This window comes from Muscardinus avellanarius (assembly GCF_963383645.1).
Source record: "Muscardinus avellanarius genome assembly, chromosome: 13".
In the NCBI taxonomy this organism is placed as follows: Eukaryota; Metazoa; Chordata; class Mammalia; order Rodentia; family Gliridae; genus Muscardinus; species Muscardinus avellanarius.
In genome coordinates, this window is record NC_137799.1 from 72,690,462 (window position 1) to 72,712,443 (window position 21,982).

General features: G+C 42.3%; 1 protein-coding gene across 1 annotated transcript in view; it reads right to left on the reverse strand.

The window, feature by feature from the left end:
• The window catches only part of DOCK8 (dedicator of cytokinesis 8), a gene marked incomplete at both ends in the record, with an annotated part of 237,691 nt that overhangs the window by 105,972 nt on the left and 109,737 nt on the right, over positions 1-21,982 (reverse strand). Inside the window, 4 exons of the mRNA XM_080708606.1 lie at positions 16,612-16,774; positions 17,741-17,834; positions 19,332-19,468; positions 21,723-21,882. Of these exons, the coding sequence (XP_080564732.1) occupies positions 16,612-16,774; positions 17,741-17,834; positions 19,332-19,468; positions 21,723-21,882 (554 nt within the window). The remainder of the gene's footprint in view (positions 1-16,611; positions 16,775-17,740; positions 17,835-19,331; positions 19,469-21,722; positions 21,883-21,982) is intronic.

The following is a 21,982-nucleotide window of genomic DNA, read 5'->3' on the forward strand; positions in this document are numbered from 1 at the left end:
GAGGTTATTTCTCTTGTGAAAATATCTGGTTAGGAAGAGTGGAGATGCAAATTAACCCTTCCTGGGGCAAGTGCTCAGGCATCTCCCATTCTTGGTAACAGCAACCTAAACCATGTTTTAGATTTTTAAAAATGGTGTCACTCACGTGCCCACCTGTCAAGGTACACATGGGGCATGAGTCATCTGTATGATAAGGCCAGAACCCCAGCCTTCTGTATTCTGAGAACATCGTACTTACCAGGCCTTGAAACCCCCATAGAGAGCCAAAGAATTAACCATAGTTATTAAGTTCAATCAAATCCTGGGTCTCGATTTTGTGTATTTCTTTGAAAGTGAGGCCAAAGTGAGTAAAATCGTTTATACCCCAGATATGAAAACTCAGATAATAAAATTTTATCTCTGATGGCTATAAGTATGTGAAAGGAAAGGGCTGTATGTAAGATGATGTGGAAAATAAAAAGGTTGGTTTGGGGTGTGTGTGTGTTTGTGTGTGTGTATGTACGTATTACTGGGGAACCCAGGAGCACTCTACCTCTGGGCTACATCCCCAACCATTTTATAATTTTTGCTTTGAAACAAGGTCTCACTTGGTTGCTGAAAGTCTTGCTAAAATGCTGGAGCTGTCCTTAAACTTGTAATCATTCTGTCTCAGCCTCCCAAGTACTGGGACTGCAGGTGTGTGCCACCCTGCCTGGCTATATTCAAGGTTGAAATTGAATTAGCATCAATTTTGGTCTCCTTTTGTTATTTCAATATATAGCCTTCAACAAAGTAATACTATCAAATACATGCTTTCTATAAAAAAGGAGAAAAACAATTGCTGATTTCATTTCATTTTTTTTTTTTGTAGTACTAGGGATTGAATTCAGGGGCATTCACCTCCGAGCTATACCCTCAGCTCTACTTTATTTTTTTAATTTGGAATTAAAATATTAGGATCTTGCTAAGTTGTTGAGAGCCTCACTAAATTGATGAGGTTGGCTTCAAACTTTCAACCCTCCTGTCTCAGTATTTCTAGTACTGGAGTTACAGGTGTGCATCACCACTCCCAGCATGGCCTGTCTTTTGAATGTTAGTCGTGCCTATAACTTAAGATGCTTTAAGAGGAAATGAGTTTGTATTGAGACCTGGAATTAGTGGCCCTTACCAGGTAAGATAATGGGAAGAAAGTCCCTTTAAAAATCGCAAAATGTTCCACACATGTAAGGTGAACCATTTCCTCACCTGTAATAAGATGGTGGGGTTAAGTCTCAAGTGCAAAGACACAGCTTTGCAAACTGCAAAATACACATTCAGAAGATCTTGGCAGGATTGTGTGAAACAGCCGAGTGAATTTTTTTTTTTTTTTTTTTTTTGGTGGTACTGGGGTTCCTGGAAACCCTTCTACCTTTGGGCTACACTCCCAGACCACCTATTTTATATATATAATTTATTTGGAAACAGGGTCTCCTAAGCCAGCGCGGCTGGCTTAGAAGCTGCATGATCCTCCTGTCTCTGCCTCCCAAGCGTGGGGATTACAAGCGTGCACCACCACGCCCGGCCTATTTTATATATTTTTAAAAATTTGGAAACAGGGTCTCTTAAGCCAGCACGGCTGGCTTCGAACCTGCGCAATCCTCCTGTCTTTGCCTCCCAAGCGCGGGGATTACAAGCATGCGCCACCACGCCCGGCAGCTGAGTGGATTTTAAAGCACGACTTTAAACATTCTTCTGAATTGTGACATATTGATAGATATTGCCTGGAGGACTGGTCAGTCTCAGGATTTCTCTCTCCATCTCTCAGTGTCTGCATCTGTCTGCTACTTTCTCGTGCCTTTAATTTACATGTGTACTTCTTTCTGCCTTTCTGCACTTGAGTGTCTTTCTGATCACAGCCCCATTTCGCACACAGCCTCCCAGAAAGCGCTGAAACACTCTTTTGGAGGCAGCATCTACTTCTGAAGTTCCATTTGGCATCAAAACTCATTTCTTGCCAGTTAGCAAGTGTTTGACTGGGATTGAGTTGGGGTGGGGCCATTCTAACTCTGGATGTCAAGCTCAGCACCTAGGATCTATGAACTTTTAGGACTCCACAGAAATATCTGAGATTCCCAAACTCATTAGCTCCAAGAACATGAAAAGAAAACTCCCAAAGCACAGTTAATGATTTTTTTTTTTTTTTTTGCAGGTCTGGGGATGGAGCCCAGGGGCATTCGACCTCCAAGTGACACCCCCAGCCCTAATTTTTTTTTATTATTTGGAAACAGGGTCTCACTGAGTTGCAGAGGGCCCCACTAAGTAGCTGAGGCTGTCCGCGAACTGTGATCCTCTGGTCTCAGCCTCCTGAAAGCTGGGATTACAAGCATGCGCCACCATGCTGGACTACAATTAATGAATTTTAAGTCAATGCTTATTTTATGCAAAATTGTGTCCATTAGTCAGTAGAAACATTACTGAGTTAAACCAGTAGGTTAAACAAGTAAGCAAACAAAAATTACTCCCTATATTATAAAATTACTTATAAAGTAGCCAGGCATGGTGGCACACCACTGAAATCCCAGTATGTGGGAGGCTGAGACGGGAGAATCAGATTCAAGGCCAGCCTCAGCAATTTAGTTAGACCCTCAGCAGCATAGCTAGACCCTGTCTCAAAATAATAATGATAATAATAATAAATAGGGCTGAGAGTTGGCTCAGAGGTAGAATGCCCCTGGGTTCAACCCCAAGGAACACACACACACACACACACCCCAAAACATATAAAATGTATTTAATAAATGGCGAAGTCGATGAATCTTAATATGTTTTAAATAACATGTGGCAGGTGCTTCCAGCTTAGGAAGGTCTTAAAAACACCTTGGACATGGATTTTGGAAGTAGAGGAGAGGATAAAGTCCCCAAGAAGTTAGCTTTCCTATTTTGGTAGCTTTCTTCTAGCTTGAGGCATACTTATTGGTTAAATAACAAACTACTGCAGAGATGTGCTGGATTAAAGTAGATGGGCTGGTAAATTAGTGCCTGGCTCTCCTTATACACCACTGACACAGTCCTACACATAAAAAACTTACTATTTTTCTTAGCCTACCGATTTTGGAAATTTAAAGTAGTCCTTCTTTTCTTTACTTTTGTCTTAAAACTCTCTTTCTCTAGCCTTTTTCTTTTTCTTTTTTTGTTTTTACAAAGAGCCAGAGAACTGTGGCTCTTTGAATATAAAAGTGGAGACACAGCAAAACCAAGTGCACAAGCAAGATGCTCTCATTAGAAAGCTCTAAGAGAAGGTCACTGCCCTTCACTGTCTCTGCGACTTTGTTAATGACAGATCAATCCTATCCATGTGAACCTCAAATGCCTACGATTATCAGTAACATCTTATGGTTATCTGGTGTGTTCTACTCTAGTATTAAAAATACTGCAAATCTACATTATGTCAAGGTACTGAAGCAAGGCAAGCAGCTGAGGAAGTGATTTTAATTTATCATCCATAAATTAAATTTTACTGCCAGGAAAATCTATTTTAGGTATCATAATAAAATAGCTAACATTATTTCACTCTAATTTATTATGTGAAGACACTGTTCTAAGCACTGGTGACACGTTAGCCTCCTTTAGCAGATGAGAAAACAGAGACACAGAAAAGATGCATAACCTGCACAAAGTAACATAGCCGGCACATGGAACGACACACTTCACATTCAGGTGTTCTGAGCTGGACCCACGGGCTTCCAAGAGCAGTAAATCATCTCCTTGGTCAACAGTCAGACTCACCAGAAGTTTATTATAATGTGGCTTTAAAACATTTATAAAAGCTAAAGGACATCTCCCAAACACACTGTAAGGTTCTTCTTTTAAATATTTGAAATAAATCCAGGTGTGGTGAGGCATGTCTGTAATCCCAGTAGTACTTGAGGGACTGAGACAGGAGGATCATGGGTTCGAGGCCTCAGAAACTTAGCAAGGTCCTCCATAGCTTAGTGGGACCTTGTTTCAAAATAAAGATAATAAAAAGGGCTAGGGGTGTAGTTAGAAGGTAGAATGCCCCTGAACTCAATCCCCACTATCAACGAAAGCAAAGAAACCAAATATCACCCCCATAAATATTTGAAATGGCTCAGTGCTAATGTGAATACTGCCCCCTCCCAGTATTAAATAGAGGTTCTGATGTTTCAAATTCATCAAGAGTGAATTAAAAATTAGAAATCATAGAGCTCAATATTTCCTATGTTCTGGAATTAGGAAACTTGCTGGCTTAATGTAACTATGTTTTTAAGTGGGACCATGTTTTGTAAATACATGCTTGCAAATGTGCTAAAACTCTGCCACTTAAAGGTGGTCCAGGGAGGATCCAGGCAGGAATCCACTTCAGCAGGACCTGGGGGGCTAGTTAGAAATGCCACAGACAGCCATCTTTAGAGCCGGGTCCCCTCACCTGTGCTGGGACCCCTGAGCAGTGCGCCAGGCCTGCTTTGGGTTTTATATTTAGCAGTGTTGGATTTAAAAAAAAATTTTTTTTATCAGTGCATTGTAGTCATACATCTTAATGGAGTACAAGATGGTGGACGCATACATGCACACAGCACCCAATTAGCCCTTACCCAATTCCCACCCCATTTCCTCCCTTCTCCCTCCTTCTCCTGTTTGGCTTAGTGATTGACTTTGATATGTTTGTTAACGTACATCATGCACATCGGTTCCCTGATGTACAGGGAATATTCCTCCTGCTGCGGCTGCTGTCTTTCTCCACTTCCTTTTCCAAACTCTCACCACCCGACATTGACCAGTCAAGCACACGTGCCGCTCAGAGGTACGGACAGGTCTGTGGGATCATTTATTTTCAAAAGCTAAATTTCTGAACAAAACACGATTCTCTCAGGCAGGGTTCTTGTTGGCTTCAGGGAAATTCTACACGGGAGTCAGAACATGGAGTGTAGCGCAAAGGTGTAGGGTTTGCATGATGTCAGCTACTGGCAAAGAGAGGTCCAGGGAAGACAGCTGCGAGAGACGCCTCTAACCAGAAAGCATCACCACCATCTGCCCCGTGAGTGAACAGACGCTGGCATAAAGCAGAAGCCTTCCTGCTCATCACCAGCTCCCCTCCATTCCAGGTTACCACTTCCATTCAGTGAGAGTGGCTCTGCCCACAGAGGAAACCCTTGAACTAACAGAGTCACTTTCATTTGCATAGAAGGTAGCTTGTCAAATGGCCCCTAGCTGAAATATCTGGTCCATGGAAAGAAAACACCAAAGACAATAATGTGTTTATCAAAACTATTACATGATACTGGGTGTGGTGGTTCACTTGTAATCCCAATAGTTAGAAGGCTGAGATGGGGAGGATCACAGGTTTGAGGCCAGCCTCAGCAATTTACTGAGGCCCTGTTTCAAAATAAAAAAATAAAATATGGCTGAGAGTAGAGCTCAGAGATAGAATGTCCCTGTGTTCAATCCCCTCCCCAGTATTAAAGTAAAATAAAATAAAAGGAAGCACCCACTCAGTTTAGAAAATTATAACTCTACATGAAGATGTGAAATTTTCATGTAGGGCTCTGAGATTTTCTCGTTGCTGTATACATATTAGTTTGGGCACGGAGATCCCTTAGAATTCCAAAAAATAAATTATTAGTTTCAATTCCTCTAATTTTGTCCCTATTGAACCATAATATCTGCATTTCCACAAATAGTTGGGCGAATCTCCGTTTACACTTGAACACTGTCAAACAAATACTGTTTTTTCTTTTGTCCAGTACTGGGGATTGAACCCAGGTCTTGTATATACTAGGCAAGCACTCTGTCACTGAGCCACATCCCCAGCATTAAGCAAAGAACTTGAAACAAAGAAGGTGGAGGTGGAAATGGCCCATATGGGGAAGTGCTATAACCTTTCTGTTATTTTTAAGCCAATAGGTAAATGATTTCCATTTTTTTGTATTAGAAAAGATACATAAAATCTAATTAATTAGCAACACACACACACACACACACACACACACACAACTTACTATGGGGCTGGGGTATATAGCTCATTGATAGAGAGTGTGCTTGTCTTACACAAGATCCTGGGTTCAATCCCCAGTATCAAAAGTAAAACAGAAACAAATAAAAATGACCTTACTCTGCTGTCAAAACTCAGTCCCTCCAACTAGTCCTGGTTCTATTTATTCAGTGCTGTGGCATTTGCCTAAGCTTCCCACCCGCCCACTCTCCCCTGTGGAAACCCTGAGCATCAACTCAGCATCCCACACTGCCTGCCCAGGGGTCAAGGCTGCCTGAGGCCGAAGCCACAGGACATCCTGAACAGAACTGTCGAAAGGCCTCAGCAAGATGGCAGCGGGGCGGGGGGATATGCTGACCTCTGGGGTCATTGCAAAGTGGGGGTGTGGGGGCGAGAATTAGAGCTGAGGGTATAAAAGCTAAAACAAAACAAAATGCTGAAGATTTCCCTCCCCCCAGTAGCAAATGAAATGAGAGAACTTCCCCCCTCTTCCCTCTCCCAAGGCCATTTCATCAGAAGAGAAGAAGCTACTTCAAAGGGCTGGTATTAAATAATAAGCCAGGTGTGGTGGTACACACCTGTAGGTCTAGCACTCAGGAGGCTGTTGCAGGAGGATTGCAATTCTGAGGAAATCCTCAGCAATTTAGCACTGAGCCCAGGAGTTCGGGAACAGCCTGGGCAACGTTAGTAAAATCTCAAATAAAAACAAAAAAGAAACAATTTAAGTTGTTATCCTAGTACTTAGGAGGCTGAGACTGGAGGGTGGCAGGTTTGAGGTCAGCATCAGCAATTTAGTGCAACCATTTCAAAATCAAACATGAAATGAAATGAAATAAAGTAAAAAGGGAGCTAGGGGTGTAGCTCAGAGGTAGGATGCCTCTGGGTTCGATCTCCTTTGATTGTACAAAACAATTGAACACAACTTTAAGAACTAACAAAAGCATAGAAATCAATGGAATTGCAGGATGCTCCTTCTAGTCTAGAGGAAAAGCATTCACCCCAGAGTGGCCTTCACTCCCTCTGCAGCCTGGACTCTCAACCGTGTGCAAGCGGGGTGTGCATATGAACTGGGTGTCTCATTAATTACCCTGCAGAATCCCAAGTAAAGGCTCCATGGGTGGGGGGCAACATTTGATACCATTAAAGAAGACAGCAAGATTTTTTATTGGATCAGTCCTGTGTGGGCAGTAATCCTCAAACACGGTGGATTGGGATGGAGTGAGTAGAGTGGAGACTGACAGGAGCTGCGACTGGTGGCACCAGTGACATAAAGGTGCTCAGGCCTCCTCCTCCTCCGCCTCTGTGCTTCCTCGCTGCCTCACCAGGATCCCCTACATTATTCACATTCTTTCAGTTTTGAATTTGAGGCAGATTGGTGATTAGGCAGCGGGAACAGCTGCCCCCAAGAGATTTTACTCTCAACAGAACAGAATGCATTTCTTGGTCCTTGTCCCCACTATATCATCTAATACATACATACATGCATACAGCCATCCAAGGTCATGACTTACTAATGAAGGAAGGCAGAAGCTGACAGGTGAGGATAAGATCCTTTGGGAAAAAAAAGATAACCACAGTTCTTTGGGACACTGGAATACGTTTTAGTTTGTTTGTTTCTTTCTTTCTTTCTTTCTTTCTTTCTTTCTTTCTTTCTTTCTTTCTTTCTTTTGGTCTAGGGATGGGATCCAGGGACATGTGATCTCCTAGCTACACCCCCTGCCCTATTTTTTATTCTTTATTTTTGAAACAGGGTCTCACTGAGTTACAGAGGGCCTCACTAAGTAGTAGCTGAGGCTGTCCGTGAACCGCGATCCTCCAGTCTCAGCCTCCCGAATGCTGGGATTACAAGCGTGTGCCACCACGCCTGGCTTTTTAGTCTTTTCTTGGCCTTGTGCTTCAAAGGCAAAAGATTAAATCCATGTTCCACTTTAATAAATTACAATGGTTCTAGTGGACTGGCAAGTTGTATGAATCCAGAAAGTGAGCCGATAATGCCCTCTGGTGGCTAAATACTGCATTAGACTTAGCCCTGCAAAGTCCTTGCCACTTTGCTAAGTTATTTATTTATTCATTTGTGCTGGTGATGGAACACAGGGGGCATTCTACCTCTAAGATACACCCTCACACCTATTTTTTTAAAATTTGAAGCAGGGTCTCACTAAGTTGTGGAGGACCTCACTAAGATGCTGAGGTTGGCTATGAATTTGTGATCTTCCTGTCTAAGCGTCCCACGTACATCATGCCCAGCTGCTAAGTTACTTTAAGTCACTGATTTCCTCCTGAATTTCTTCATTCTTATAAAAAGGAGTGCTGAGGTTTGGGGCAAGACATCAGGAATATTGGGTGTATGTCTCTGATTTATTGCTAAGAACAACTTGCCACTAGCACCAGAAATTTCTATGTCTTTGTTTCTATTCCTTGGCTAATTCAAATTACTAGATTTGGTCTGAGCAGCCACTGCTTTTCCTAAGTAAATGGTTTGATTACGAAAGTTTCTGTCTCACAAGCAACTGCTTGCTGAAAATTCTAAAACCAAGGGCTGGGCTTCCAGATTGTCTGCTACTTGAGGAACTATAAACCCAGCCTTTTAAAAATTTGAAACAGAGTTTCACTAAATTTTTGAGGGTCTTGCTAAATTGCTGAGGCTAGCCTGGAACCTGCAATCTTTCTGTCTCAGCTTCCCAAGTACTGAAATTACAGGCATGTACCACCATATCTGGCTTAGATTAGAGTTCTCGAAACACTTCTTTAACTGGCAAAAAGAAAGAATTTATCCAATAAATAGTTGTGCAAATATGTAAAATGTTGTATGGGTAAGATACTTCATTATAACATCATTTAAATATCAAGAGTGCAGAAATGTCTTAAGTGCCCATCAACACAGCTAACTCATGAATATTCACATAATAAGATCTAGTGCAAGCCAGGTGTGGTGGCGCACGCTTGTAACCCCCGCGCTTCGGAGGCGGAGACAGGAAGATCGCGCAGGTTCAAAGCCAGCCTCTCTGGCTTAAGAGATCCTGTTTCCAAAAATATATATATGCATATAAAATAGGTCTGGGAGTGTAGCTCGGAGGCAGAAGGGTTTCCAGGAACCCCAGTACTACCAAAAAAAAAAAAAAAAAAAAGATTGAGTGCAGCTATGAAGAAACAAACTTTAGTTTCATGTATTCACATGAAAACACTCAGTGAAAAAATCAAGGTGCAGAGCAGTATAAAGATTATGTTGAGCCAGACATGGTGTGCACGCTTGTAATCCCAACACTTGGGAGGCTGAGACAGTAGGGTCACACAGGTTCGAAGCCAGCCTCAGCTACTTAGGAAGGCTCTCAGCAACTTAGTGAGACCCTGTTTTCAAATAAAATATAAAATAGGCCTGGGAGTGTAGCCCAGAGGTAGAAAAGCCCCTGGGTTCCACCCCCAGTACCACACACACAAAGAAAAGATTAGGCTGCACTTATATTATGACAGGAAAAATGCACAGTTCTGTTGGCTTGTATACACACAGTCCCTAAGTCGCGGGCTGCATAAAGAAATCGAGAAAAACAGCTGTCTTCATGGCCAAAATTGGGCCTGAGGTATGAAATATACACTGTGTTCACCAGTTTGTTCACTATTATTTCTCCAGTGTCTAAAGCAGGGCCTGGTACATTGTTGGCACTCAATATTTGTAGAATAAATTAAAGAATTAAAATCTGAGGATGTATATAAACATCCTTGCCTCGTTTTTTTTTTTTTTTTTTTTTTTAACCAGGATTAGATAGCATTTCTTTGTGAAACAGAAGCTTTTGTAAACAAACCTTTTATACATATATCTGGGCTGTTTCCAAAGAGGGGGCTGGCTGACTGGAAGTCAGGCTGGTAAAGCTTTACTTTATGCACTCTGTACCTTTAAAATGTTGAGCCATTAGAACAACTACATAGTCCAAAATAAATAAAATCAAAACAACTAAAGAAACAATAAATAATAGAAAGTTTTTTCTCAGTATTGAGGATTAAACCCAGGGGCACTCTACCTTTGAGCTATACTTGCAGCTCTATTTTTTGAAACATTGAATTGCTGGGGATTTTGCTAAGTAGCTGAGGCTGACCTTGACCCTGCAATCCTCCTAGTTCATCCTCCCAAGTACTGAGCTTACGGGTGTGCACCACCACCTCTGGTGAGGAATCTATTTTTTGATAGTGATATAAGTCAGGCATAATCTTGATGGTGATTTCAAGAGACAAGGGCCAAATGTGTCATAAACTATTGTTCATCAGTGATAATCCTGGAGTCTACAGAGCCTCTAAGGAGCGTTACCCATAAACACCACTGTCCTCACATGGAGGGATGTCCTGCTGTGTTGTCCGTTCTTGACAGGCAAGCACTGGTTCTCTGCCAAATCTCCCTCAGCTTATATCCAGGTATACAGTGAGACTGCTTTCATTGGGAAATGTTATATGGACAACATCATTTGTAATAGCAAAGAGCAGAAAGCAGATGGGTGAAGTAGCATCTCCTCCCCATAGAATTCCAGAGGCTGAAGTCACTGTGGACCTTGGGATGGCTCTATACAGCAGAGGAACTATTGAGAGTGGAGGGGAGCTCCTCTTACGTGTAGAGGGGAAAGCTTCGATTCTCAAGATAGTGTGAGACAACCACACAGGGAGAGTGTGCTACCCCAGACCTTCTGAATGGCAATCTCCCTCCAAGATGGCTGGACACTGAGAGGCTCAGATACCGTCCCCATCCTGGACAGGACCTACTCCAGATATAGAGCTAACTTGGCTTAAATGGAGAACTTTTTCCATGGACCAAACAAAGTCCTATTTGAGGATGCCTCCCATACCCTGACTCCTTCCTAACCATTTCTTCCAGAAGTATTTTGGGCTCATTCTTTTCCTTAGGGATTCTATTCTTTAACCCTAACTGCCTGACATTCATTCAAAATCCACTCCTACCTGGGAATGGTGGCGCACCCTTGTAATCTCAGTACTTGGGAGACTGAGACAGGAGAATCGCAGGTTTGCAGCCAGCCTTAGCAACTTAGTGAGGCCTTCTGCAACTTAGTGAGACCCTGTCTCAAATGAAAGAATAAAAAAATAGGGCTGGGGTATAGCTCAGAAGTAGAATGTCCCTGGGTTTAATCCTCAGTACTGTAAAAACCAAAAACATTGGAGCATGCCGAGGGACAAGGCTGTTGCCGGAGCTTTCGAGTCTGGGATCGGAGCCTGCCGAGCAGTGAGGCCGTGCTGGGGCTTTTGAGGTTGAGATCAGACCTGCAGTGCGACATCCACAGGGAAATGTCACACACACAAAAATCCTATGCTTTCCCTAATATGCAAAAATTAGAGAGAAATGGGTAATAGGAGGAACTCTAGTTGAAGAAAGGGCCCTATGGAGGAGCAGTTAAGGTGACCTATCTGAGGGGATGGGAGTGGGGAAGATGGAAACTATAGCACATGATGTACTTAAATATATCAAAGTCAATCACTAAATCAAGCATGGAAACGAGGGAGGGGAAGGGAATGGGCTGGGGATTGGATAAAGTCTAATTGACGATGTGTGCTTGTATATCCTCACAAGTCTTGTATTTCATTGAGATGTTTGACTACAGTGCACCAATAAAAATATATTAAAAAATAAAAATAGCATTCTATTCAAATAAAAACAAAAACAAAACAACAAGAACAAAATCCACTCCTACCCCCCTCCTCTACCATTTCCCTCCCTTATAGGCTGTAAGTCAGGTAATATTTCTTGAAACTCCACTGTGGGATGGGAGCCACCTCCCTGTTAGGCTAGATCAGGCTTCTGGTCTGAGAACATTCAGCAGAACAGGAGGCGGCCTGAAAGCAGCTAATTATCCATCAAAGAAATCATGTTCCAACTGATATGCTTGTTCTCAGCAAGCTGGTAATTGGATAAACAAGGCCTCAGCGGCTGGGATGAGAGGCAAAGTGCACTTTTTATGGCTTTCTTTAATGTAATCACCAGTTACAGGGATGGCAAGGAGCTTAACAAGCTCATTACGACCTCAGCGCCTGTGATCTCCGCACCTTCCCTGTGGCAGCCGCAGGAGAGAAAGTGCCCTTGAAGGCCTGGCAGGGCCTCACCGGACCCACCCTCTCTTCATTAGCTCCCACTAGAAGCCAGCTGCCATCTCTACTACAGCTGTCGGTCACATGGAAATTAAGGCAGGAGCTGGTTCAAATGTGTCTGCAGGTGAACATCTGATGCCTAAAGGATCTGTACCTAGAGACAGGAACACCAAGCGCGGACTTGGGTAATCCATTTTGCCAGCCCAATTTTTGCAGTTGTTGGCTCTACCTTCAGAATGGCCGGCCCGCTGCTGCTGAGCTCTCAGAGCCCCTTGCCTGGGTCTGTCTCAGGGGACGCTCGTCTAGTGTGTTGCCCCAGACCGTGGAGCTTGGACGCGGCCCCACGGAGGACCAGAGCCGCTGGCTGGAGAGCCACATTCATTTCTGAGATTTGTACTTCTGCCTCTGGAGGTTCAAGTTTTAGATGCTCTCTAAATTCCTTGAGGTTTTCATAGAGTAAAACTTGTCAGAGCAAGTGTTTGCTTCCTTTTCTCCTTTGTGAGCAGGAGTGGAGGTGCAGGATAGGGGAGCATCTACTCCTGGCTTCTGTCAAGATCAACCTAATCAACTGATAAAAAGCATGTGAGGACGGAGAGGAACTACTGAAACGTCAACAACAGCATGAGAGGTTAGGGAACAAGACTCTCTAAATTCCTTTACATTTTCATGTAGTCAGAGTCGAACCAAATGCATTCCATCTCTCTTTAAACAAGCAATAAAATTCGGTGACCTGGGAGCCAAGGGAGCTGGTACCATCACACTGGAGAGAAGTGTCTTCTATCATTCCCAAGAGTGGAGACCTGGTTTCTAATATGGTAGCCTGCCTGCCTTCCATTGGGGAGTGAACTCAAGGGGATTCTACCTCAGAGCTACAACCCCACTCCTATTTTATTTTTTACTTTGAAGCAGGGTCTCATCAAGTTGCTGGGGGCCTCTTAACATTGCTAAGGCTGGCCTTAAACCTGAGATCTTTCTGTCTGAATCTCCCATGTATGGGGATTACAGGCATAAGCCACCGTGCCTGGCTTTGGCCTTTCTCCAGGACCCAGTACAGTCACTGCATTTGTGGGCCTGTTTTTCAGGTCACTGAGCCTGGTCTATATTAATTCGTCCAGAATTGGCCTCTTTTATACTTACTTATCCCTTCCTTTCCTTTCCTCTTTTCTTTCTTTCTTTCTTTCTTTCTTTCTTTCTTTCTTTCTTTCTTCCTTCCTTCCTTCCTTCCTTCCTTCCTTTGTGGTACTAGGGATTGAATCCAGGGGCATTCTACCTCCAAACTACACCCCCAGCCCTATTTTTTATTCTTTATTTTGAAACATGGTCTCACTAAGTTGCAGAGGGCCTCACTAAGTAGCTGAGGCTGTCTGCAAACCACGATCCTCCTGTCTCAGTGTGCGCCGCCACACTGGGCAGTACTCCTGTATTTCTGAATCATTAAATGCACAGATGTGTTTCAAGCCCCATTGTAATGTAATTAAAGGATAATGTCTGCAGCAAAGAGCAGAGAATTATAAATTATTCCCATGGGTGATTAAATGCTAAAAGGAAGTTGAATGACATTAGAATTCCTTCGGTGCAAGATTATTCCAATGCCACAAGCACTTTTTTTCTCCCAGTTCTAGGATAAGGTTTCTGAAAAGATACAAACATAGCCATCTATTAGGCAAACATTTCCATGCCTCCCTCTTCCCCTGGGAAGTGGGGATTGAACTGTCTGCTTCCTAGAAATGTTTTTCTGACTTACCAGGGAGTCTTGGAGCTGAGCTGGCATTTAAGGAATGAGGATAGAAAATGAAGAGTTGTGCCAGGAAGGACTGAGTGGGGGGCACATGGATGTGCCTCTCAGGTTTTGAAAGGATGAACTCCTTTTCTGTGTAATAGTTGTTGTTTCTCCCTCAATTATTTTCCCTCAGTGAACCATTCACTTATCCTTCCTGGGTCTCAGTTTTGTGAATCAGGGGCTGAAGTGTTTGGATTAAGTGAGCTCTGAAGCTTGTACCTTTTGAGGCACACATGTGCAATACTACAATATATGGCTGAGGAACTGGGGAAATGATACCTCTCTTACGCTGCTGGCCAGATACCAAATTGGTGCCATTTTGGAAAAAAAATTAGCAGTGTGAGAAAAACTGAAAATGTATATCACTTATGACTCAGTATTCACTTTTAGGCATATTCCTTAGGGAAACTTTCACAGAGTACACAGAGAGACAAGGACAAAAACTGTCATTGCAAAGTATCAGTAAGAGCCGAACACTGGGGAGAACCCCAAATGTCTATCAATAGTAAAATGATGAATAAAATATACCTCTTTAAACAAAGAAGTTCTATATAGCAGTTAAAAGAAATGACTAGCTCTATATAAATCAATTTTGATATTTCTTTCTTTTTTTTTTTTTTTGGTGATACTGGGGTTCCTGGAAGCCCTTCTACCTCTGGGCTACTCTCCCAGACCTATTTTTTTTTATATTTTTATTTGGAAACAGGGTCTCTTAAGCCAGCACAGCTGGCTTCGAACCAGCGTGATCCTCCTGTCTCTGCCTCCCAAGTGCGGGGATTACAAGCGTGCGACACCACGCCCGGCTTCAATTTTGATATTTCTAACATATGAGCTGCTCAGGATTTCCCATTGGTTAAATTTATGAAAATTTCACTAAAAAGAAAAGAGCTTAGTGCTGTAATGCATCGAGTTAATAAAATGCATAAGTCCAAAGTAATATTAAAAAAAAGAAAAGAAAAAATACTATTGAGTGAAAAATCAAAGTGCATAACACATGGAATGTGAGGCCATTATGTAAATTTAAATGAATATTTAAACAATACCACTAGATATTCACAGATACATACAAACGTGTGCACACATCAAATCAGAGAAAATGAAATGAAGTTCGCATGAATGTTCACGATAATACTGATGACTGGGAGGCGAGGTAGAGGTCTATGGCCAGACACTGGGGATAAAGAAGACTTCCTTTAATATGTGTGATGGATTTTAGTATTTATTTATTTATTTATTTATTTATTTATTTATTTATTTATTTATTTGTGGTACTGGGGTTCCTGGAAGCCCTTCTACCTCTGGGCTACACTCCCAGACCTATTTTATATTTTTGAAACAGGGTCTCTTAAGCCAGCGTGGCTGGCTTCGAACCTGCGCGATCCTCTTGTCTCCGCCTCCCAAGCACAGGGATTACAAGCGTGTACCACCACACCTGGTGGATTTTATGTTTTATATAAAAGACACAAAAACAGCAAAATGTCATTTCTGGATGGTGGAGAAAAGATGCTTGCTAGATAAAAAGCATTTCTTAGTCCATTTCAAATCTTCTCAAAATAAACAATAAAAGTACATAAGCAGTAATTCTTTGGGCAAGTGCTCCTTCTCACTCCTAGGTAAAGGGTCAGGTGGTACCATACATGACATTCAGAAGCCAAGGCACCCCAGATTTTTAAGTCTTTAGTGCCTAGTGCCTTGCTCTCCAATACTCAGCCACCAACCACACGTGGCTATTTACATTTGACTCAATTAAAATTAAATAAGGCTGGGTGTTGTGCTGTACTCCCAGGACTTGGGAGGCGGAGACAGGGGGATCACAGGTTTGAGGACAGCCTCAGCAAATTGGCAAGGCCCTATTTTAAAACAAAAGGTAAGAAAAGGGGTAGGGGTGTAGCTCAGAGGTAGAATGACCCTGGGTTCGATCCCTAGTACAAAAACAAAAGACAAACAAAAACCCACTAAAACTAAATAAGATTAAATTTTTAGTTCTTCCATTGCACTAGCTACATTTCAATTCTGAACAACCAAATCCGGAACAGATTAGTGGCTACTGAATTGCACAGCACACATATAGAACATTCCTGTCATGTTGTTACCGGAAATTCTCTTGGACAGAGTTGTTCTTGAGCTGAAGACCTATCTTTTAGACAACTAGGCATTTTAGGCATACTGCTCCTTCCTTTCCTTCTTTCTTTTCTCTTTCTTTCTTTCTTTCTTTCTTTCTTTCTTTCTTTCTTTCTTTCTTTCTTTCTTGTGGTACTAGGCATTGAACCCAGGGGCATCCTACCTCTGAGCTATATCCCTAGCCCAAATTTTTTTTATTTTGAAACAGAGTCTCACTAAGTTGCAGAGGGCCTCACTAAGTAGCTGAGGCTGGCTGCGAACCTGTGACCCTCCTGTCTCAGCTTCTCAAAACCTGGGATTACAAGTGTGAGCCACTGTGCCTAGCTTCCTCTTTTCTTTTTAATGACCTTCTGCACAGAAGAAAACCAAGTTAATAACTAGGAAGGTTTTTTTTTTTTTTTCCATTTCTACAATCTAAAGCTAAGTTAGCCACTATTATCTAAATTAAAATTGTGAACAAAGAAACACTTCCCTGTTCAAGAGAATTCAATAAAGCATCTTCAGAAAGAGATCAAACAATTATCAACAGTTACATAAACATCACATTTCATTTCACCCACATCTTAGGAAGTAGAAGGATAGGTTAGAGGACAATGAAAACACTATCCAAACACAACCGAGAAGGCCGTTCGATGGTCTTCCAAGAACCTGTGCTTCCTACCTGTATATAGTATGGGGGACGTAGACTTCCCGGATTGGAAATTCCAAAATTTCTTTGTGTGGACGTGTTCGGTTTTCAGGAAAGGGTCTCACAGGCAACATTTCTGGAGTCAGACAACAGTTGATCACCTCTGGAGCTGAAGATAACTCCAGTTTGAGCAAGCCTAAAGAGAGCCCAGAACTGTTTCAGCACAAAATTGTCATGTTACCAGGGCATCCAGAAAGATTACTGCACTGTGTATGTATAGGTATAGGCATAGGTATAGGTATAGGTATACACAGTGCAATATATATAAACATGTAAAATATATATTTAATGAAAATAAGGATAAGATGTGAGAGTGCGAGTTTTGGAGTTCCTAGCTAATTATACAGTTTGAGAAAAAGTATGTCATATTAACTTTGGAGATTTGGTTTCTACAAAATAAAATGCAAGAAATTGTAAAGTAAACAGGAATGAATCAAAGGGACTTTAAAGTTCCTTCCAGAACTATCAAACTAGAATAATACATGGTTAAGTAACTTCCCTCCGTTGTTAAAGTTAAAAATTGGTGATTTTCAAGCTGAGTTCTCTGGTACCCAGAGGTGCTACAGAAGTACCTTAATGGGCTATTGTATTGAAGACAGGGAAGTTGTCCTTATCTACCAAAGCAATGCACATTTTTGTACTGGAGACTTGGGCTTGAGTTCAAGGGTATTCTACCTCTGAGATATGCCTCCAGCCCTTTTAATTTTTTATTTTTTTATTTTGAAATAAGGTCTCATTAAGTTGTAGAGGGCCTCACTAAGTTGGAACTACAGGTGAGTACCACACGCCTAGCTCATTTTAAAAAAAATATTAAGACTTTATATAATGCTTTATTTAATAGAAGAGGCTCCTCTTTTTAAATTATTATCTGAGAAAACAGATCTAAAGTGTTATGTTTATAGAATCAACCCTTTAAAAATTAGAAAACATCATAAATTTACCAAAAATGCAGACCAATTCAGATTTTTTAACTTCAGATACAAAAATCTTACACTGCACCTAACAAACAAACAACTATAAATTGTAGCATGAGACAAAGAATGTGCCTAATCACAAGTGATCTGGGGCATAGCTCAAGAGGCTATGAACAAGCCATCCACACCTGGAATCGACTTGACTCTTCTCTGTAAGGAGGAAGATCTCTTGTAGTCAGCTAGAAACTTGAATAGGTCTTCATCACTGAGGCGATCTCCCTCCTGCCAAGAGAAGAGTCAGGGTGAGTGCAGGTGGTGGAACGCCGACTCCAGGATTGAAGCCAGTGATTGCTAGGATGTTTTATTCCAACAGGTCTTTCATAGGAATTAGGATGCCAGGCAACTCTGAAATCATTTAGCTCAACTCCCATCAAATGTTCCCAGCCAACCTCTTCTCAGCCCTGCTAGGGCCTTTACTGCATTCCACGGAAGCCTGTCCCACCCTTAGGTATTCAGTGAGCCTCCGACCCAAACATGCTGGCTTGCTCTCTGCACAATACAGAACAGGCTAGCACTCTTCTTCAAAGATGTGAAGATGAAGAGGGTGTCCTTCCCTCTTTCCTATTTGGTTCTCTTCAAATTTGCCTTGAAGATGAAGGTTAAGTGTTGATGCCCAAGAAGGTTAAGTGATGGGGGCCCATGTGCCCCCATGGGCCAGGCCCCCTACCAAGAGATGTGTGATGGCTAATTCTTTCAATAACCCAGCAAGTCAGGTAGCTATCCCAAAGAGAAAACTCAGACTTAGATAAGTAGATACTTTGTCCCCCAAGGCAATATAGTCAGGAAGCAGCGAATCCCAGATAGGAACCCTCTCATCCCTTGCTATTTCTGTCCTGTGGCGTGGCACATGGACAGGCTCAGCCTGACTTGTGCATTTCAGTTTGTTATTGTAGTACCTTCAAGTGCCCCAGCAAAGCTGCTTAAACTATGGATAAGTTTCCCAAAATAGAGTCAAACCAAGTTTAAAAGTCCAAGTGTTTTGTGGCAAAATAGAAAGACCATAAGATTGACCACGTGAAGCATTTCTGAGTGTACAGCTCAGCTCTGCTACTACATCCACACTGTTGCGCAACCAGCCTCTAGAACTCTTTCCTCTTGCAAAAACCCCTTGAACTCTGTACCCTTTAAACCACCATTCTCCATCTCTCCTCTCCCCAGCCTCTGGAAGTCATCCTTATATTTTTTGTCTCTGCATTTTAGTACTCTAGGAAATTTTTTTGTGTTTTAATTTGCCTCAAAGTTTATTCAGCTAACAAAGAGCGCCATCTGGAATGGTGCCCTTGGTGAGCAAGGAGTGCTGGCGACTTGCACATGAACAGTGCGGGGGAGACAGCTGGGCCAGCAGACCCTGGGGCCAGGGGAGCCCATGTGTCAGGTGGTCTGTCTGCATATCTAATAAAGGAACTGACCAGGACAGTCCCCATTGGAGAGTTTGTATTAATGGGAACATAGAGTCTTTTAATTAATGAAGGGAGGGCTTGCTGAGCACTTACTGTATCCCAGGCGCTGAGAAGAGCTTTCTATGCCTCATGCCATCTTACCCTCCTGACTGCCGCATGCAGCAAGGATAGTCATCCCTGTTTTGTCGATAAGGAAAACTGAGGCTTATCGGGGTTAACTAACTTGCTTCCCTAATCACCACGGAGGCTTCTTTGGGCCCTAGCACTCTTGCCGTTATGAGAAAAATCTAGACCTGTGGTGACATAGAGAGATAGATACCTGCTTGAAGAAGCTGTTGATGGTCATGGTGGTGGCTTTGAAGTTGGAGCCCACCCCATTTTCCTCCAAGGACAGGGCTCTTTCAGAAAGTCTTCTAGATTGGGACAAAGTCCTCCGCTCACTTGAAGAGCTTCTCCCTGTAGGGAAAGCAATTGCCATTCTGTAGTGAACCTTTCTGCGTGGATACACAGCAGTTAATTAACCTTTCCATATGTAACAGGTTTTTAGAGTTGCTGAACTTGATTTTGAATGAAATTTTCCCTCCATGAGAGCCTACCTTTCTTAGTGCCCGGCTGGAGTCCCTAATCCTCCCCTGACCAGGGTGTGGTCCCTCCCCCATGGAGATCTAGCTGGACCAGACTGCACCAGCTGCAGCCCAGAGCCAAGGCCAGAACAAGGTCTCCTGATGATAACCTTTATTTAGCCAGCACAGTGTTTGCTTTTCTCTTATTTTTACATTTGCATTCCTCTGGGACAAGCAAGTACTCAAATACCCCTGAAGGCATTTGGGACTGACTGCAACCCAAGAATGCCAGGGTCAGCCTGTTTGCTTTCTGGATACAGCTTGCCTCTGATCTCCTGTGGACCAAGCAGCAGAACTCACTTTTTCCTTGGTCAACCTCTCTTTCTCTCTCTCTTTCTTCCTTTCTCTCTTTCTTTCTTTCTTTCTTTCTTTCTTTCTTCTTTTAACTGATGTGTTATAATTATACCTAAGAGTGAGTTGTTAAATATTTGTATGTGCACATAACATAATTTGGTCAATTTCATTTTAGACAGGACAGGACTCTGGAAATTTGCTGCTGAAAATTCAGTCAGAGAACTTGTGACTTTTATATTGCAAAACTTGGGGGTTTTCTGTTGTGAATGGTCTCACGGCTTAAAGCTCTAATGCCTACAACTCTTGTCTTTGAGTGTTTTCTTATTCTTAACTCTTATTATGGTCCTGAAACGGAACTTCTTGCTACCACCATTCACCTAAGCTGCACCTCTGGTTGCTTAAGGATCACCTTTGTGGTCACACTCATTTATCCCGGACCTAGAGATTACTGAGGACTCCGCAAGTCCTGTGCTGACCTTGCCCACCAGAATGGAACTCTATAAGCTCTCTACATAGCACTTTCAAATAAGGCAATCTCTCATTTATCCTTAAAAAAGGGTATACAAGAAGTTGGCGTTTTAAAAATTGTGAAAATCAGAATGCAGAAAAGTGAGGCTTATTATGGACAAATCAGAAAGAATCCAGGAGCTCTAGCTGGTGGTGAAGCCACAGTAACTCCAGATAGCAGCAGGGGTCATAAATACGCTTTCCTCCCAACTTCTGCAGAAGGCAAAGTTTGCAAAGTGGCAGAGCTGAGGAATGCATGAGGAATGTGAAGGTCGACCTAAATATTTGCTGAATACAAAGTCCTTTAGTGGGTAGGTCTACTTGAAAACTGAAAACACTTGGATACTTTCACACCTGAACCCCTTAGGACTCTAATAGTTCAGATCAAGGGAGAGGGGATGAAAAAGAGAAATGTGTGTAATGAATTGGGGTGGTAATTAGATATTCTTTTGGCATCTACTCTTTCACTGCATTTGGCAAAATACACTTTGAGAAACTCAAAATTTTTGCTGAGAAGTCAGAGTTTTGCCTTTCAAAGCCTTTTTTTTTTAACTCTTTTTTAATTGGTGCATTGTATTCATACATCATAATGGGGTAAAAAACTTGTGTAGACATACATGCACACATCACCAGCCTTTGTAATAGTGACTATTCTTATAGGAGCCAACTATTGTGTCTTTGTTTAATACACTGTAGAGGGTTACTGTATTTTCTTATTTTCAAGAATTTTATTTTTCTAGAGGAAGTGGCTACTGAAATTTTACTTTGTTTTGTTTTGTTTGGCTTGGTACTGAGGGTTAGACCCAAGGGTAGTTTATCTCTGAGCTACACTTCTGGTCTCTCTTTTTTTTTTTTTTTTTACTTTTTATTTTGAAACAGGGTCTTGCTAAATTGTTGAGGATCTTCTTAAGTTGTTGAGTCTGGCCTAAAACCTGTGATCCTCCTGTCATAGTCTCCCAAATCTGAGATTACAGGTGTGAATCATTATATCCAGCTAAAGTTTACTTTTCAAAGTGTTAAAACATCCAGAAAATTCCAACCAGAGTGCTTACTATGAGTATATTAAGCTTCATAAATATTCATGGTAATTAAGGTTCACTATCTCATCAAGCATGTGCAATTCCGTTGTGATGGTATTTCATTCTATTTGCCCCCTTCCTCCTTCCTGACCCTTTCCCCACGCTCCTCTGCTCTCCCGAGCCCACCAGAGCCCACCGATGAGCAGTTGGTCTCAGAGCTGGCACACTGGGGAGCCCTCCCCTTCCTGCTACAGATGAAAATCTTACCAACCATGGGCTCCACATCAGTTCCCTCCCTCTCAAGGGTGGAGACACTGAAGAAGCTTGCTAAACTAATGGGAGCCCAGGCGAAGGGCATCCGGTATTTCCCCAAACGCTGGCAGAAGGATTCAGCTTGTAGTTTTAGTTTTTCAACCTTCTCTTTACTCTAGAGGAAAATGGAAAGAGATGAGCTGAAACAAAAAATATGGCACCTGTACCAAGGCAGCTGTATCTGGCCAGGTTAGGACAGACATCTCCCCAACCCC